The sequence below is a fragment of the Plectropomus leopardus genome, chromosome 3 (genome assembly GCF_026936395.1).
Source record: "Plectropomus leopardus strain MGB_pleo_1.0 chromosome 3, ASM2693639v1, whole genome shotgun sequence".
NCBI classification, from domain to species: domain Eukaryota; kingdom Metazoa; phylum Chordata; class Actinopteri; order Perciformes; family Serranidae; genus Plectropomus; species Plectropomus leopardus.
In genome coordinates, this window is record NC_142178.1 from 20,743,129 (window position 1) to 20,763,422 (window position 20,294).

The 20,294-nt window shown below is 39.0% G+C and overlaps 1 protein-coding gene across 2 annotated transcripts in view; it reads right to left on the reverse strand.

The window, feature by feature from the left end:
• The window catches only part of dchs2 (dachsous cadherin-related 2), a 39,328-nt gene that overhangs the window by 15,438 nt on the left and 3,596 nt on the right, over nt 1–20,294 (reverse strand). For both annotated transcript variants that reach the window (XM_042484299.2, XM_088075858.1), the window contains exons 2-11: nt 15,582–15,773; nt 15,154–15,385; nt 13,041–13,277; nt 8,356–9,384; nt 7,809–7,996; nt 7,293–7,392; nt 7,035–7,204; nt 5,562–6,405; nt 4,789–5,028; nt 141–275 (exon numbers count right to left, since the gene is read on the reverse strand). In XM_042484299.2, coding sequence (XP_042340233.2) covers nt 141–275; nt 4,789–5,028; nt 5,562–6,405; nt 7,035–7,204; nt 7,293–7,392; nt 7,809–7,996; nt 8,356–9,384; nt 13,041–13,277; nt 15,154–15,385; nt 15,582–15,773 — 3,367 coding nt within the window. The remainder of the gene's footprint in view (nt 1–140; nt 276–4,788; nt 5,029–5,561; nt 6,406–7,034; nt 7,205–7,292; nt 7,393–7,808; nt 7,997–8,355; nt 9,385–13,040; nt 13,278–15,153; nt 15,386–15,581; nt 15,774–20,294) is intronic.

Genomic DNA, 20,294 nt, shown 5'->3' on the forward strand with positions numbered 1-20,294 from the left:
TAACAAGTAACACAACACCCTTGAAGTAAAAAACATGATCAAACTGCTTGCCAACATTAATAGTGTGTTTCAGAGCACTGCTTCTCTTCATACCTCCATTTCTCAGGTTTAAGAGGTTTAATGGGGAGTGTGTGTTTTACCTCTGAGAGTGAAGTGATGCTGCTGCTCTCTGTCCAGGTAGGAGGTGGTGGTGATCAGACCGGTGTATGGGTTGATGCTGAAAAGCTCGTAGCCGGGGCCTGGCAACAGGCTGTACCACACCACAGCGTTCTCCTCTGAGGGAGGAACACAGGAGGTTAATGTGTGTTTTACACGCTCTGGAGTAACACTGTAAAACAAATCCTCATTTCACAGAATGTGAGGAAAATTACCAAAATAAGCAGAGAAAAGAACAATTAAGGTCCCTGATTATTATTATTATTATTATTATGGTTACTGATTGATTTGTTTAAGGATCCTGCACTACATGGTGCCACATATGTACTTTGAAGATGATGAATCCACTTAAAATTTAAAAGGAAAACATTTAGAGAGAAATGTCCTATGACGGACACCAGGTGCTCCGTCACAGCTGTCACTTAAAAAAAAAAAAATTGCTAAACAATCAAAACAACATGGCATTCTTTAGCTAAACTTTTGGTGCCAACCTCATTAGCCAGGAAAGGCACCTCTGCCTTTTTCTTGCTGTATAGTTAATATGAAATTCTATACAAAAATGTTCTTTAATTTGAATGTAAAAGCTTTGCCAGATGTCATTTTTCTATTGTGATTATAAATGAGAAATTTCATGTTACCTTTGTAGTGAATAAGCCATAAAAATCAGTCAGTATTCATCCATTTGTTTTTTCATGTTTAAAACAAGATAATACTTCTATAATGTATGAGTGTTTAATCAAGACTGACACGTTTCTTTCTTCTTTATTGGAGGTTCAGTTTAGCACCTCATCAGGTCAGTTCATGCTCATGGCTGCTTCGGTTTCAGACAGGCCTTATCTGATGCCAAACTGAAAACAGAACCATGAGGTAAAGTTAATCACACAGTGTCATTTGTCACCTTTAAAAAATGGAGAGGGGAGCAAAAGCTTAATCTGGTCCTGCTGCTTACATGGATTTTCTACCGGCTGCCACACATAAACCAACAGACTAAAGTTAGCCTTGAAAGTGCAAACTGTGGCGAAGCTTATCATTGTCTAGCAGCTTCTACAGAAAAATATCATCTCAGTATCAGGAGCTTTACAGTTGTACAACTGTCCTGTGACAGTAAATGGATGCCATGTTCAAGGATAAAAAACAATTCTGTCAAAGCTATGTGTTCCTCAGGTGTCGCTGAAAGATGAAAAAGCAATGCAAATCTGCATCATGCCGTCATTAGAGTTCACTTTTCCTTGATGTGATCAGTTTTCAATGAAAGTATTTTCTCCTTAAACAAGTTTCTGAAAACTGTTGACGGCCTGTTCTATAGCTGTATATATATATATTTTTATTTCTTGAGCTAAGTGAAAAAATATGTTTTTTAGTGTAATTTCAGTGAGCCAACTCTCTATGGTGTTGTATGTTGAGATAATAACATCACTGCCAATGATTTTATAACTGGTTTGACTCCCATTTCATTAGAAAAGGTGTTTTTAACTGTCTGAAAAGTGTGTTGAGTGAACATTTGTGAATGCCAAGAAGCTTCACAGAACAATTTAGAAGGTCTTTTCTGCAGACCAACAAAACTTAGCTTACTCTGTGACTCAGAATATAAGATCATGTTGGGTATTCGTCATTAAATGTTCTTATTCTTAAAACATAGACAGTGAATTCTTCATACTTCTGAGAATAAATTGTAAGGTTTAAGAGAGCTTCAGCACAAGAGATACAAAATGTGTACATTATAAACTGGACTTATGGTGACTTAAAAGAACTCTATGAATAATAAAACTGTCTCTGCATTCATGCGTGGCCTTGTTTTGCTGAGTGGTATGTACAGTTGATCAGCTGTTCTTAAGCTCATGACGATACTTTCCACAAAATCATTAGCATTTTTGTCAATTTGGAAGTTATATGCCTTCTTGTTATGGTCCACTTTCATTGCAACCCTCCCCCCTTACAGCCGACTGGCATGACACAAAAACACACTTGGCCTTTACACCAGATTCCAGCCTCCTCAGGCAAAAAATAATGACACCAAAGAGAGGTGAAGTTTTTGTTGACCAACCAACCAACAAACTGACAGAACGAGCTATAGAAAAAAAAAAAGAAAAAGAAAAATCCCTGTGAACATCTGAGCATTTTCTCAACAATGTGAAATCCAGGACACACAGAGTAACACAAGGGTTAGCTGTCACACTCGCTGATATGGCACATCTCCTCTGACTGACTCCAACACATGGAAACTGGATCCAACTCTGGCACAAAACAATGGTCATCTTTGGGGAGCGTCGTGGAGGGAAAAAGCAGCACAAATGATAATCAAATAAGACTGGTAGGAGAGCGGGCTGAGCTGCCAGACGAGGCGATTTGAGGAGACAGATGAAAACACGGCGCCTATTGGCACAGATGGCTTGGATTATGGAAATCATCATGAGAGAGGACCTTCCAGATCTCCCAGAGGAGCTGTGTGCTTGCTGTTCTTGGACAATTCTCACCCCCAAGAATGTTAGTTCACATCGAAACCTCTCCTGTACAGATCCTGCTGCCACATGCCCTCCACCTCCGGCATTTAAAAGGACTCGTACTGTCAACATGACGAGATGAAATGGGATTTAGGAGGCCCCGCGCACAACGTGTTAAAATAAACAGGACTGACGTGTAGATTTGTGAATATGATTAGGGTTTAGATGAATGAGATTTGCTGCGATGTACAGTGAACGCAGCACGTGGAAAAGACACAAATGGAACAACACACGAGGAAAAAGGGGCAGGGGTTGGTTTCAATTAAACTGCTAATGGAGTGAAACAAAACAGACGATAACCTTGATTCACTGCAGGGCTGAGGTTTAACCTAAACATGGCAGAGAGAGCTGCTGCTCAACTGTATTTTTTCATGTGGTACTATGCTTTAAAGATAATAAAAAGCAACCGTTATACTTCTGCTGAAACAGAGAAATGTTGTTGGGGAATTTCCTCTTTTCCCCTCGTAGTATTTTAGATATTACAACAGGTTTAAATGCCACAGAAAGGAAAACTAAAGATATAACCATGTTTTCATAATTTATAAATACATCATTACTTTGGAGCTCAGACATTTAGTTTTTTAGTTCAATTTTATTTCTGTTTGTCACTATGTGGTTTTATGCATACTGAGTCTGTGGTTGGAGGCTGTTCGGCCTCACGGACGGATGCTAGTGCTGCCATCTAGGCACTCTGGAGGCACACTGCCATCTCCACTTCCACATTTTAGGCTAAATTTGAATACTACTGGTTGAAAACTGCAGCTCATTGAACAGTTGTCAAATAAAACATAATTGGGATTTTAGAGAAAAACAGACTCTTCAGTTTATGTCAGACTACACTTGATTCTTGTCATTACTCCTCATTACTCCTCAGGACATAATGTGCAATTATGTGACATTAAAGGAAATACCATGGCCATATTCATGAACATTATGTATTAACTATCTACTCTAGATCTCTTACGCAAACTGCTTCATCTCTGACAATGTATACAAACAGTGCTAAAAACAACCTCATCCACACTACTAACTTGTTTTGGCATTGTATATATTGGATTGTACCTTACTTACATCTTACTGTTACCTAGTTGTTAAATTTTACGCCCACTGTTATGTTAGTTTTTCTGTATGTGCACTCTTTCAAATTTGTACTGCAACTACTACATAACAATTTTCCTTGGGGCAAAAAAAGCTATAACTTATCTTTAATTCCTCATCATTACCAGTCTTTGGGGGCTATATAGTTGAAGATTTAGTTCAACAGCACACTTTTTACAACCTGCACAACATGCAACACCTCTGTTTTCATAAAATCAGCAGAAGGGAGATTTAGATATAATTCAGATGCCATCATCAGTGGGAGCTTAAGGTCATCCTTGTTCATTCTTTATTCTGAAAAGCAAGAATGCTCTCTCTGTATTTGTGTCAAGCCAAACATTTACGGTATCTGTATTTTAAAATCACTGCAATAGAAAAACATGTGGGTGTCCTTTTTAAGTGGAAAGAAAGTACTTTTCTTGGACTGTATGCACTGCAATCAAGAAAACAAGAACAAGAAGAAAACTGTGACTCATATTTTGAGTAAATAAGCAACTCAACTCAATTTTTCCCCCCACAGCTTTTAATCTCATCTCATGGTTATCATCAGAGCAAGTGGAGTTTGCCCAGTTGTCATGGACTTGGTTCAGTTCAGTCATCAAATAAACCTAAAAATGAACTTCCCTCAAGTCGTATAGTCAATCTCAACCAACATCATAACAGCATGACTGAGCTGATACAGATCATGTGGTTGAAAGCTCTGCAAAAAGCAAGCAAGTGAATTTTGGGTTGAGATTATTTTGTTTCAAAATGAGAGTAAATATGGAGTTGGCTTGAATTTTTGCTTTTGCTGGCGAGCACTGAGGGAGAGAATGAAGAGCGGCATGGAGTTGGCCTGTTTTCTGTTGGACAGGTAGGTGACGACAGTTTTTTTAAGTATCAGCTTATTTATTACTACAAATGTATGGCTGCGACAATAGTGGCTTGCTAAGCAGTGTAAGGAGGAGGCACCAAATCTGAATGCATTTACAGTGACCAACAATTCCTGTATAGCATCCCTTTAAACAAAAAAAAATCTGTTAACAATTATTACCTGAATCTTTGTCAGTGGCAGAGACCCTGACCACTGGTTCTCCAGGATCTCTGTTCTCTGCAACACTGGCGTTATAGATGCTCTCACTGAAGACAGGCGACTGGTCGTTTACATCCCCCACCTCCACTGTCAGGATCTGGGTGGAGGAGAGCGAGGGCATGCCGCGGTCGACTGCACGGATGGTCAGACGATGGAAACGTTGCGTCTCATAGTCCAGAGGGGCCGAGAGAAACAAGAGGCCTGTAGAAGATGGAAGACAATGGATTTTTAGATGATGATGCCTTCATTTTTGAAAGAGAAAGTAGCATGAAACTCTCTGACCTGATATGCAATAAAACAAAACATCATGCAGAATGGTCAGGATGCTTTTTAAGAAACTTTTTAACCTTGATTGCTGCTTATTTAGTCACCATCAATACTGGATTTTGGAGGCCAATGAATATTTGAGGGTTTAAAAGCTAATAGTAATTTGTCTTACAAGCACATCACATAAAAAAAGTAGATTGAAACACAGTATGTTCAATGGCCAAACTATGCAATGTAAGCACTACAAACTCTTTTAGGACTGTACGCACATCTGTGGACTTTTTATTTTAATTTATTAAATAAAATAATCAAGCAGTGCTTATTTTTTTCTGTACAGCATTTGTTCCATCTTGTCACAGACATATAGCACCAGTAAAGCTAAAACAGCAGGGTACTGATACCTAGCGATATCCGGACTATCATTTGATCATCAGTAATTGATTAATCATGGCCTGTTAAAATCCCACCTGTTTTCTCCTCCAGTGTGAAGAACCCTCTCTTGTTTCCGGCTGTGATGACATAGGAGACGACCCCGTTTTCACCTAGATCCCCATCTATGGCCACAAAATGATGCAGCAGACTCCCCACCTCTGCATCCTCCATCACGTGAGCTGTGTCCGCTGATACAAACACCGGCCGGTTATCATTCACGTCCAGGAGGAAGACCTGAGCCGTCACTGACGCCTGCTTACGCTCGGCCCTCCCCTTCGCCTGGTCGGTGGCTGTCACAGTGAAGGCGAAGCTGGGCGTGGTCTCCCGGTCTAAAGGTGCTGTTACAGTCAGGCTCCCTGTGTGAGGGTTGATCTGAAAGGGGAAGCGTGATGAGGATCTGCTGATTTTAGGGTCAAAGGTCAGGGAGTAGTGGAGGGCACTGTTAGCAAAGGTCGCGTCAGCATCCCTGGCATGAAACGCAAAAGCTAGCGATCCCACCGCGGCGTCCTCCCACAGGCCAAACATCACCAGTTTGTCTGGGAACCAGGGCGTGTGGTCATTTACATCCTCCACTATCACACTGACCAGCACAGACACATTCGCTCCCGGAGTGACGTCGACGTCTTCAGCTCGGATCATGAGGAAGTACTGCATGGCCGACTCGTAGTCCAGCGGCTGGTTAATGTAAATGTCACCAGAGGAGCCATCGATGCCGAAGTGGATGCTGCCGTCACCCTCTGAGATGGAATACTGGAATCTTCCTTCATATGAAACACTGGCAGAGCCAATGACAGCGGCGGGCTCCGTGTCCTCTTTCACCGTAAAACGCCTCACAATCTGATGGTCAGAGTGGCTGTACAGAGCCTCCAATCCATGAATCTGCAGGTGAGACACAAGCAGTGTCATTTTGCTTGTTGGTTCACTTTCACAATATTTAAGATTTTACAATTCATATAAAACTATTACAGGTTAAAACATTAAAAAATGAGGCAGTAAGAAGAAAAAGAACAACAAAAAAGCAGTGAAACAAATCATGTGGTTGGAAAAAAGCTCTCCAGTGTGTAACGATTCGGATCAGCATGCTGAACACATTGATCACACTTTGTTAATATAAGTTCATTAGAAATGTGTGCTTTTCTAATGCAAAATCACATCATTGTGCTTATTTTTTGCCTCTGTACTTTGCCTACATAGACTGGAGTGTATTCAAGGACCGTTCCATTATTTTCTTTTCACGTATTTATTTGTTCATTCTATTGTCTTTATTTATCCTTTTATTTCATTTATTTATCTGCTTTTTTTGCTTTTCACATAATTGAAATGTCTTAATGGTTAGTTGGTTATGTATTTTGTTCTTGTATGTTCACATAAGAAAAAAAAGAGAATTACAAAAAAAATCATGTAGTTATACAATCATTTATTGAACAATTTAAGACTCATCTCTGCATCTCTAAATCAATACGTACAAGGTATATCCAGCAGTAACAGTATGAAATGGACGACTGTACCTGTACATGAATGACTGCCGTGTTCTCCAGAGGTGTGGCTCCGCTGTCCTTGGCTGTTATTCTCAGAGCGTAGTATGATGCAGCGTTTTGAGTGAACAGCTCCGTCGTTCGGATTTCTCCACTTTCACTGTCAATCTCAAAGTGTCCAAAACGCTCCTCCTCTAAACCAACTGAGAGAGACACGAGATGGGGACACTCTGAAACTCATCAGCAGTATTGTAACAGTTAAAGTGCATTACAGCAATTTATGTAACTCACCTGTCACCAATGAGAAGGTGACTGTTCCATTTTCTCCTGCATCTAAATCTTTGGCAAACATGTTTGTGACCAGGGATCCTGCTGGCAGACCGGCCCATATCTGCAATAGATAATTTAAAAATTATTGTGGTGAAATTGTTTTGTCAACTACACTACACAACTACAAGCTCAAAATGTATTTTTAGTTACAACATGTAAGTCAACACGTAAACCCTTAGTAACCTAAGTGCTGAAATGTAAATTAATAGTAAATAGTAATAGTATATAGTAATAGTATAGTAATAATAATAATATCGAAAATTCCTGTTGAAGAAGTCTGTATCAAAGAAATAAATCAAAAGAGACAGAACATATTTAGTGATTCACTTATACAAATGAAAAAAAAAACACATGATCTCAGGCTCATATTAAATTAGATACAATTATTAGAAGAAGAGTAGTAATGCCCTTTTTGCTGCATTTTAAAGATTTTGTTTTGTGCTATAATCTATTAGGAAATATTTCCAACATGTCTACCTGAACACTGAGCTCCTTGCTGGCAGGCAGGTGTGTAAACTGTGGAGTGTTGTCATTGATGTCAGTGACCAGGATGTGAACAGTGGCGGTGGCATTGAGACGAGGGCGGCCCTGATCCGTCACCATCACCTTCAGACTGTGCTGGCTGTGCTGCTCCCGGTCCAGCGCCACCCAGTTTATAATTTCACCTGGACGGGTAGAGAGAAGAACAAAAATGTGACGACGGCTAAATGACAATTTTCACTTACACACATATTTTACATTTATCAACCCTCCTCCACACAAACATGCCAAATCCCTCTGAACCCCCCTCCTCCCCTCACATAGGCCCTTCAATCAGATATCATAAAAGAAAAAAAATTACAGTGAATAAATAAACAATATTACAGAAAACCAAGCCTCCTCACTGCAATCAACCATCATCTCTTGGTCTATGAAATGCCTTCAAGAAAATTTTTGATATTCTCTGTCCCACATAATCAAGGAATGATTTCCATATATGATAAAACATGCCAGTTGATTATGTTATTAATGTGATTTGTTTTACCCGTTTTAGCGTTGATGCGAAAGAACTTCCCATCTGTGAGCAGGATGTAGGACAGCTGGGCGTTTTTTCCAGAGTCCTTATCCATGGCGTGGACTGTTCCCACCAGGCCTTGAGGTGATGACCCCTCTGACACAGTGAAGTAGTAGACATCGCTGCTGAACACCGGAGCGTTGTCATTGATGTCCAGCACCAGCACGATAACTGTGGCTGTAGCCGTCATATTTACCAGTGACGCCTCGCTGGCTGTTGCCAACACTCGAAAACGAAATGTGGATTCAGTCTCATAGTCCAGATTATTGGAGAGATACAACCATCCCGTCTTTGGGTGAATCCGAAATGGAGCGGGAGGAAATCCGGCTTCTGCCTCCAATGAGTAAGTGAGGCCTGAGCTGGACATGTGAGCTCCGCGGCTCCGGTGCGCCCTCACCTGGATGACCCTGGAATCTTTCCTGTAGCCCTCACCTATCTCTACCTGGTACACTAACGTCTCGAAGGCGAGGCCGTCTTCAGCAGTGGTTCGGTCCACATTGACAATGAGGGTCAGTGTTGAGCTCAAAGAAGGTTCGCCTTCGTCTTTAGCCACGATCTCCAGGCTGTACCTCAGCTGGTGATCCACCTGTAAACTCTGATTTAATGTAACTGTCCCCAGGCTGTGGTCGACAAAAAACATACCATTTCTGGTACTTTTCAGGTGATAATGCACTCTTCCGTTGGTGCCACTGTCATAATCGTGTGCATGAGCGATGAAGAGCACTGTCCCTGGGAGCGTGTTTTGGGACACAGTGATGGTGTCGCTGACTTTGGGGAAAACAGGTGAGTTGTCATTAATGTCAGCGATGGTGATGTTGACCTGTGTGGTGCTGTAAACTGGAGACGTGTCTGTGTAGGACTGAAGAACCAGCAGGGCGTACGGCTGCGACTCGTGGTCCAGACGTTTAACGTTGCTGATCAGGCCAGACTTTGGGTGAACAGAGAACAAACCCTGAGGGTCTCCAGAGGAGATTCGGTAGGAAACTGACTCCAGAGAGTCTGCAAAGACAAAGAGGTTTTATTGACAGAATGAAAATTGATTCTCTTAATATATTAGTTGTTGCATTAAACTGTGCAGACAGTTTTGGTTTTATTTGTCCAGGCTTCTGAGATATTTCTACTTCCTCCTTAAAACAATAGAGGTGAATGAAATTCCAGGGTGTCTACAGGTATCAAAATCTTAAATTGAAAGACCTTTTCATGATAGTTTTTAATAAAATGTAAGACTGTCATATTTAAGCTTTGCAGTTGAATATAAAGGTAAATAATACATATGTAGTCCTGTGCAGTCGTAGGCTTTCCATATTCGTAGGAATATGGTTAATAGGTCTATCTGCATTTTAACAACAGGTGCAAGCATAAAGTAAATTACATTTAGTAGTAGATTTGTAACATCATAAATATGGATTTTTACACATAAAAGCTTGATTCATTTTGACAAAAAGAAATCAAAATATGGATAAATGAAATTAGATAAAACATTTGTGGCAAATTAAGATCACACAAGTTCAAAATGGATATTATTTAACTACTCATAAAATGTAATAATAACCTAAATAAAAGGTAAAATTATAATTTATAAATTAAAATATTTAAGATATTTTAAGGACCTGCAGACCCCTTGGAATTTTAATTTGCTGTTTTTTAGTGCTTGCAACAATAAAACTAGAGACCATATAGCAATGGGATCACACCATCTGCAATAATACTTAAAACAAACCCCGACCTATTTCTGGCTCCCTTGCTCAGACCACATCCATCTTTAAGTACAACCCTCATTTTGATCTCAACTACACACCTGCAAAGTTTCATGACTGAATCTGTCCACAGACAGACAGACATATAATAATTTACTAAAAATACTCAACCTGGCATCTATCTATCTATCTATATTGCAAATACACCATTTTACTTGCATGAAAGCATCAAAATGAATACACTGCACAAACACACACACACACTAAGTAACATTAAGTAATTACAGTCTAGCTCAGAAGACCGTGCTAATCCCCTCCCAGTGTTTGTTGCGCTTCAACAGTAACTAACAAACAGCTGAAACAAGCAGAGAGCTTAACGCCGACCTCTTTCAAACACGCCAGTTTCTGTTGTTTCTGCTTTAAGTCGAAGCGTTAATCTGTTAAGTGATTAGACAACCTTAAATAACTGTCTAGTGTAAAGAGTGGTTCAGCTGCTGAAGGGACTAAGTGGGGTTAATGGCGTGTAACAAGTGGACTATGACGGATAATCCTGGAAAACTGGGGTGTCATGAAACTCCACAGAGAGAGGAGCCTCTAGTCTGTGTTGCTGTAGACTAAATATAATACAGAATACAAGCAGCTGTACCTTATTTAAGCATAACCCTGCCTCTCACTGATAACACGTAAAACTCACTTTTACCTTCAACTACAAAGAGTCACACAAAAAAATTATAGTATAAATATTTATAATAACAATAAATCCTTCACCAGCCCAGCTGTAAAAATATGACAGGATTATTATCTTTGACTTCTAAGAATACAGATAAACTGTGCTGTCTTTGACACGTTATCATGTGTCATCTGTGCATGTGGTTTAGGAGGATTAAAGATTAAACCCCCCTCTTTAACTGCTCGCCTCTTTATGTCTGGAAAGAGATTTAAACAATGACAACGATCGCTCAATTGTCTTTGTCACAGTCATCTGTCAGGATAAATCCCACTAAATACAGCATTTCTGCAACATCCAGCACTGGAGAAATGAGCCTTTTTAATCAATTAGTTAACTTTATATCAACACTGATTATGAAATTATGTAATTGGACATAATATTAGGTTACATTTGTTCAGCCTTCTCACATAGTTATAAAAAATAATTTAAAAAAATGTCATGCATTTCAAAAGTAAGTGATCAATTTCTACACATGCTTAGCTGCAGCCAATTAAAGCGAAACTATTTTAAGTTTCCAAATGACCTGACGTGCACTTCTTTGAACAGACACATGGAGAGGAGACGGTGATTACACCTGGGTCACCGTGCCATGTAAGGACATTTTGAACAAACTCAACTTTTTTTCCCCACTATAAAATGCCAAAAGTGATTGAGCATAGGTCAGACACAAGTGCTCACCTTGTGGAATTGATTGAGGTAATTCTGCCTTGGCTTACATGAGGCAGCGATGGCTAACTTCTTAACTATAATTGGTGGTATTTAAGCAGCAATATTCTTTCTAAGCGTGTGCAAAATGTAATTCTGTATTTAATTATAATTATGTTGTTGGGGGGAAAGGGAGAGATGCATGCTGGTGTTCTATAAACACAAAGTAAGTTGATGTAGTTCAGCATGCTGATCTGGCCTCCTTATAATTACAGTCAGCAGGTGGAGCTGCAGCAGAGGCTGTGACACACAGCTCACTGGAGGCAAGTCGGGTACTTAAAAACTCAAACCATGTTGGCCGTAATTTGCATAACACATGATACACATATATTCAGTCACATAATTCAGTGTGACATAAACTTTCAGAAGAAATCCACATCTCCAGTGTCCATCACAAATAAACAGTAAATCCACAATCATAAATCACAGGAAAAAGCCTCTCTAACATCAGAACTTGCCTGAGAATCATCACGTTTTCATCAGTATAATCAATGCAGTGATAATTGTTTGCACATCCATTGGTACACTGCTAGCATTAGATGCTGATATCCAATTCTAAATACTTTTTAAGTCAGATCAATTTTATTTATAACATTATCACAAAACACAATTTGCCTCAGAGGGCTTTACAGCATACGACATCCCTCTGCTCTTGGACCCTCACATTAACTAACTTTTAATGATGCTAATTTGCTAAAATGTAAACAAATATAGGCTAAATGCACACAGTTAACTTGCTAACTCTGTGGCAACAGGATGCTGTCTTCCCCCTTTAATTCCTTCTGGTGAATACTTGATCTGTTTGTTATGATGTGACATATTTTATTGGAACTATCTGCAGAAGATGAAGATGCAGACAGATTTCAGCCTTTTCGCTGATTTGAAAAAAATTATTTGGTATGGCTGTCAGTGTCAACGTATTAATGGTGATGCGATTAAGGTCTGTAATTAATATGTTAATTTTTTAATCACTGGCCAACATCCCTGTCTTTAAGAGGCAGTACCGCACTGACTTTAAAGCTAGAGCGATGATACTGGTATCATATGAAACTAGAAGACCTGAGTCCAGCACAATAACACTCCAAAGTTAGGCCTAATTTCAGCAACTGTAAAAAGGCATGGGCATTTCACAGGGGACCCTTGACCTCTGACCTCAAGATATCTGAATGAAAATGGGTTCTGTGGGAGACAAACCCACTTTATGCTAGTCCCATGCAGTTTTTTGCTAACATCTGATCACTAATCAAGACAATCTGGTAAGAATTATTTCACCTTCTCAATATGGACTTCAAAAAAGCTTAAAATGCAAAATAATGGAATTGAAAACCTGTGATTAAAGTTGCGATTAATCGTGATTAACTGTTGAAATTCTGCGATCAGAAAAATTAATCGTTTGACAGCCCTAGTATTAGGTAATCTGATTACTCTTATATTAATCTGTGGTAATATCAGCCTCAACCATCCCCTCTGAACATGCTGCTCTCTGACCAGAAAATTACGATATTGCCAGATATAAAACTCACCTGCTGGGCTTATGGCCTCCACCGTCCCCACAGGAGTCCCTGGCGTCGCATCCTCGGGCACCATAAAGGTGTAACGTGATCTCTGGAACACAGCTGGAGCCTGAGCGCTGCGTAAAACATTGATAGTGACCTCTGCAGGCTTGACTGAGGTTAAACCCTCCCCATCCTGAGCTGTTATTGAGAGCTTCACACTGGCTGCACCCAGGTGGGTCAGAGTAGAGCTCAGGAGGAGCATTCCTGCAGGGACAGAGATGAGCTTTATTTATTAAGCTGTAAGAGTAAAGTCAACATAATAGCATTATTTCAAAGTTTTTCTGCTTAATTTCAATGACATAACTTAATTGAATTGTGATTTTTCTTCATTTTTTCCTTCATATAACCAGGTAAAGTCTCATCAAGATAAGCAATAAATATTACTCAATCTGGAAAGAAATTACCCAACAAATGTTATCTACAATAGACTTTTGGAGTGTTTTGGACTGTGTTCTGGTCAAAACTAAAAATCTGAATGCATCACTTGGGCTCTGAGAAATTATAGACAAAACAATCTATCAATTAATTGAGAAAATAAATATCAGTTTGATCCACAATGAAAATCATTGAAAGTTGCAGCACAAAAGCAGTGCAACAAAAATACAATTTTAATAACAAAAAGTAAACAAACAATATCCATGTCACATTGACATGCAGGTATTAAAATATTCTTTAAAAAAGTTTTTTTCAAGGAAAAAAATGCAACATCTTGTATGGTAATAACCACATCAGAATCAACACTTCGTTTACTCTGTTTATAGACAGACAGCATGATGACAGATGGTGCATGAACGTAACAAACTTTTGTCCCCTAAACTCCCCTTTCCATCTCATCCCTACGATCCCAGAGCATCCCCGCTCATACTGTGTTCAGTCGGAAAAGCTTTCATGTGCAGGTACTTTAAACACAGCTGTTCAAAAATATCTGGCTTATTGTTCTATTTCAAACATTTTATTCAGTTTCACATTGCAGCTGAATCTTATTTCACACTCAGCCACATGAGGATGTAAAGCTTTGGGCCTCCTGCATCACCCCCGCTGAGCAGTGACACTGGCAATCATATCATGAGGACTTACACAAAGTAAGCACTTGTTTATCCCTGAATGCTCGGACTGCCAGCCACACAAGTGACTTAAAGACTAGTGGATCTCCGTGGCAAGTCCCTGAAGCTTGGGATGTCATATTTACAGTTTAAAAACTCAATTAAAGTTTAACTATCCACCTAGAAACTGTAGTGTTGTGTGATTGTTGTGTTAATATGGTATCCTGAGTTTGGATTTGACTATGACAGATTTGTTAACTGGTGAAGTGCCAAAAAGTACCGAGGCTCAGAGGTACAAAACACATTTCACAAAACACAATATTTCTCCCTAACATTTTAAAACCCACATTAACAGTTCTGTAAAAACACAATAAACACAGTGCTAGCCACTGTTTGCCACGTGTTTCACTCTTCAAGTCCTTGTACTTGGGACAGATAATCATGTATGAAAGATCAACTGATCCCAAGAAAATAAACAACATCTATTCCATTACACACATGTGGGGCTGTGCAGTCAATCAAATTTCAATTATAATTTTGGCTTTCAGTAATTGTGAAAACAAGATATAACATTTTAAATCATTCCAATGCATGCTGCTCAGAGTAATCACAGTCCACAGCTCCTCTGCAAACAGTGCAGGGTTTCTCCTCTTGCACCGTGTTTATATCTATAGATCATATTTATTTATCTCTTTTTATGTTTTTTTCTTTGTTTCTGTTTTATTTATATTTGAAGTTCAAGGAAATCCACTGTTAAAAAGAGAAGTTTTTCTTTTTTTTAGTTCAATACATTTGGCTTCCAGAGTCAGTGAGTAATCATGATGACCATCATTTCACATGACCAAAATAATCATAATTATTATTTCTGCATAATCAAGCAGCCCTAAAATCTTGATAAGCCGTTGTTGCGATTAAAAGTGCTGCATGGAAGCTTTTTATGTTTATTGTTTTTTACTCTTTAACTGTAACACATACTTCTACTTGGTAACAAATGAATAAAGACACGGAGAAGTCTGTGTTTTCTTACGCTTGCTTACCTGTTTGTTTATCCAATGTGAACAAACTGGACATGTCTCCAGGTAGGACGTCGTAGGTGATCTGTCCAAACCTGCCAGAATCTCGGTCAGTAGCGATAACGTTGAGAATTTCTGTGCCGGGCTGCGTGTGGCTGCTGATGCTCATGGTGTACTCGTCAGGGTTAAACACCGGAGCGTTATCATTGAGGTCTTCTACCTCAATGTGCACGTAGGTTTGAGCACTCAGGCCTCCCTGGTATTTGAAGAGTAAAAAAGAAGAGAATTTAGTAAGAGAAATGGAAAATTTAAAAGCTGAATTTTGTGAGTAAAATGTGACCTTGTAACCTTATTTTGATCACAGTGCGGAGAGTAAATGATGATGCTTATAGAAAAGTCAGGTTATGACAAAGTACGTCAAAGCTAATTATTCCTAAATGAAAGCCACTCACTGGATCTTCAGCTTTGATCAGAATGTCATGGACCATTTGCCCCGAGTCTCGATCAATATCCTGAGAGACACACAGCTCTCCAGTCTGCGGGTGGATGTTGAAGAGAGGATGTTTGTCCTGCACGTCAAAGCCGTCAGACAGAGAGTAGAGCAGTGTGCCAAACTCGGGGCTGTCTGCGTCTGTGGCAACAACCTAAAAAGAAGAAAAACACAGGTAATGCAAGAAATGAAAACACCATCTTTAACATCTGTGCTACAATTAGGGAAAAAATATGAAAGATGTGTCCAGCGTAAAAGACTTTCAAGAAGAAGGGATCTGTAATTTTAAAACTTTAGATTTCAGAGACACTCATACGTCCTCGTTCTATAATTGCATTCTATGATTTACTTTATTAAAAACAGCAGTGGAAAAAGACAATCAGCCCTCAGACAACTCACTGCTGCCAGATTTAAAAAAAAAAAAAAAAAAAAGAAGAAACCAAGCAAAAAAATAAAAACCCTGTAGAGAGTGAACTCATATGGATTTTATATATAGTTATCTAGAAGGCAACAACATTTTACATAAATTGAGTATAAGAAACGGCATTTTAAAATGTTCATATTAAATCATTTTGGGGATTTAGGGGAGTGCGTATGAAGACAGCCTTTTTGGGTAACACTGGCATTTTCTCAGAAAATGTATCAATATGCACAGTCCCTGTCAATACATAAATAAATAAATACATTCATTAAAAACTGTCTGCAGTATGACTTGTCCCTGTTGGAGGTGGCTGTCTTTGGACAAAGCTAACTCTTAAACCTGTAAATCCTTATTTGTCAGTAATCCTTTGTTTGCCTCGACTAGAAGGCTGTTATTTACTGTAAACATCACCTGTGTATTTAAACCGATAAGCCTCCATTAAGAGTCAGGTAGTGTAGAGTTTAAAATGCATATTTCATACAGAATTTTGTCTTCCAACAATATTTATTTTTACTGTTTCTGCCAAGGCAACATTGGCCCTCTCCATCACTATTTACGTAAACACAAGGGCGTCGGTTGCGTCATAACATGTGGGGGACACAAATATGAAACTGAAGGATTGGGGGTTCTCTGCCAGACAAATTTGAGTCTCAAACACTATTTCCTGTATTCTTGTACATTTGTATATACCAGTCTATGCCTTTTCTTCAGCAATTTGTTGTAAAAATCTTTAATTTTGTCAAAAATAATCTGCTACACCTGTGCATATACATTCTTATAAATTGCTTTCCCCTAACCTTACTTAATATACTGAAACACTTTGATATAATTTTGACTTCAAACAATAGTAATGACCAAGATTATGCAAATTTTTAGTTAAGTGCGTTTGTATTTATGTGCTTTTGATAGCCATTTCTGTTAAATACCAGCACTTAGTGTGATGAGCATACGTCGATTTCCCAGTGTACAGTTTGCAGTGTTTCATGTACAATGTCATGGGAGTGCCCTCTGCAGTAAGCGTCATCTGTCAATGTTTAGATTTAACCTCTGTAGTAAACGTGAATCATAAGACTTGTCTTCTTCTGCCGGAAAAGGTCTACATAATAAAATCATTAAAGTATCCCCACAATCACAGGGTGAACAGTAAAGACACACATTAGAGCCAACAGAGCTTCTTTCATGTCTCACTGTGACCTTACAAGAGACACATTTTACAGATAGAGCGCTCACTTTCCAGCCATAAAAATGATATCTTCTCAGAGTTTATGAACTCTGATCAGAGCAACATTTACACACATGGGTCAAGGTCTGATTAGACGTGTAACACACCCAGAAAGCCTTTGATCAACTTTAAGGCTCTCTGTCTGTCTGCCAAGAAAGCGATTCATTTTCAAATCCTGGATTTCCTCTGATCTGTTTACAAATAATTGACTCAGCATAGGAAATCTATAATGTACCACAGGCTTAATAATTCTCAATCCTCTATAGTTGAGGCCTAGGATTCATAGAGGGACATTATAAGTTCTGCCACTTTGTTAATAACACCCAACTGAAACTAATGCAGTCTAACAGACCTGCATCCATCCAACAATCCTGTCTTTATGAAGATTATAATATTCAGTTTTTGTTTAAACTGATTCAGAGAGGTGTTGGAATTGCCTAATATTCTCTGCTTCTCATCAAATCAGTGGCGCTGCCAAGGGTGGCCAGGGGGGGCAGGGGGCCAAAGCCACCCTGATACAACCACTAAAATTCAGTTAAGTTTTTTGGTTTTGGCGTGCTACCCCAAGATTTTCAGGGGCCCCATCTGGCCACCACTATGACAAATTTCTGGGGGCACCACTGTCTCAAATATAAAGATGTAATGCTTTTCCCAGTTTTGTATTATTGTAAAGTTTTTATCTCTGCGCTTTGGATTGTTGGTAAAAGACGAGTCGCCTGGTAGCTCATTTGGTGGAGCAGGTGCCCCATGAACAGAGGCTGTGTCCTCGCCTTTGCTGCATGTCGTCCCCTCTCTCTCCCCCTTTCACGCTTAAGCTGTCCAATATTTAATAAAGGCAAAAGCAAGATACATTTGACAACATCACCTTGAGCTCTGAGAAAATAATCACAGGTATTGGTTACCATTTTTTGAAATTTTACAGACTAAATTCGTAATCTGAATAAAAATCAACAGATGAATCAATTATGAGAGCAACTCAAGTTGCTTCAACTTTTCACCTCTCACTTTTATCTCGCCCTCTGCTGAGGATTTACCTTTGTCAATTTGTTTCAAAGTTAAAGTTTGTGTGGACCATCAGACTGTGACTGATTCTCTCATATTAAAATGTTTGCTTTGTCTGAGTTCCTCACATTTCTGAAAGCACTTTGTTTTGGCATTGAGCTGACTTAAAAGAGCCTAAGCCCACTTGCAAAACACATACACTTACAGGCTTCAGCTAGAACACTCTACAGTGAAAAATATATATCATTTTTAGTCTCTACATGTTAAGTATCACTTATGTTTACAATTTATGTAAACAAGGCTTCTTTTGTATTGGGCTTCAGTTTGTGCCAGGCAGCAGGAGTTTGGTACCAGGCATCACATCTGTCATATCAGAGTCACACTGCTCAACTGGAAAGTGTGTGCGTGCGCGCGCGCGCGTGTGTGTGTGTGTGTGTGTGTGTGTGTGTGTGTGTGTGTGTGTGTGTGTGTGTATGTGTGTGTGTATGTGTGTTTAGGAGGAACACTGATGTCTTTGTGTTTACAGACTGAAGGCAACTTTTGTCATATGAAACATAAGAAAAAGAAAACAAGACAGAACAGACGATGTTGAATGCCGTCTCTAAACTCTTCTTAAAGCTTCTCTGGTTTGCACCAAACTCCTCAACTTTTTGTAAAAAACTAATTTAGTTGATGTATATTTGTTAAGTTAGAAGTAACATGTTAGTGTCTTGTTGAGCAGAGGTTCCCAAGTTTTTGGCTACGTGACAACTGAAAATAAAGCAATGTCAGCTTGTGTCAAAAATTGCAATTTCAGAAAGACTGAATATTTTGCAAGAAAAAAGCAAAGATTAGAGACTTCTATTTCAAGTGCTGATGTAAGGTAGCAAAATGCCTATTGTTTCTCTGAACAACCCTTTCCTCCTATGACTTAAGTCCTTCATTTCACATGGCTTGTAGGCCTGAACAGGACAAGATGAAACTTGAATTAATGGTCTTTGGTCCTTCAGCCATGACAAGTAAGGCAACTCTATTTCATGGAGATTTATTCTTCTCTATGTACAAAAACAACAAAGATAATTTTGGGGAGCAGCTCTATGTTTTTTCCTTGTTTCCTGGTAATCATCTCATGACCCCTGAGATTAGTACTGTCACCCCTGGAGGGGTGGCGACCCCAGATTGTGAGCCACCGTGCCTTAACTTTTACCAAACATTACACTACCAGGAAGAATAACATGAATCAAAACAGACGGAATAATGTCATTTATAGGGTCAGTTCATCTACATTAAAAAAAAAAAACATTTTTGACTCTGGTTTTGTCTTTACATACAGACTGCTTTGGTGTAAGTTTGTGCTGCAACTAATTATCTTCTTTATTACGATAAATCTGCTGATTGTATTCCTTAATGATCAATTGGTGCACAAAAAAGGGCCCATCATAACCTCTCAGAGCTCAAGATGACATCTTAAAATTGCTTGTTTTGTCTGGACAACAGTCCGAAACACAAAGATATGCAGTGAATAATCACAATGTATGAATTGGAACTAGTGAATTTTGTGGAATTTTAGCTTGAAAAATGAATGAAATAATTATGTTATTACAACTACCCAATATTAGATACTGATCACTCACATTTGTGTTGGGTGATGGGCATTGTGGTGGCTGAAGAGTTTGAGACACTCATCATCACAGCTTCAGATGGTAAATTTTAATAACTTTTTGTCATATTTGCTAAAACTGTCACTACACCTACACAGTATTATATGAGAGAGATATTCTGTGACAAACAAAAAATAATGCTCCTCTCTCTGCTCATAGCACCTTTAATGGCCTTTGTTAGAATCCACCTCACCTGAAGAAAAATAACCAACCAGAGCCGAGGAGTCTCTAATGCAGCTGTCAATCACATCAGTCTCTGCTTGAGAACTGCAGTCAAACTGTTAAAGTAGGCAGCGTGGATCAAAAATGAATCAAGATTCTGTTACTGCATTGCCTAAATCTCATCCTAAATTTTCCCAGAAACATATTTTAGTGTACTGTTTAGCAATA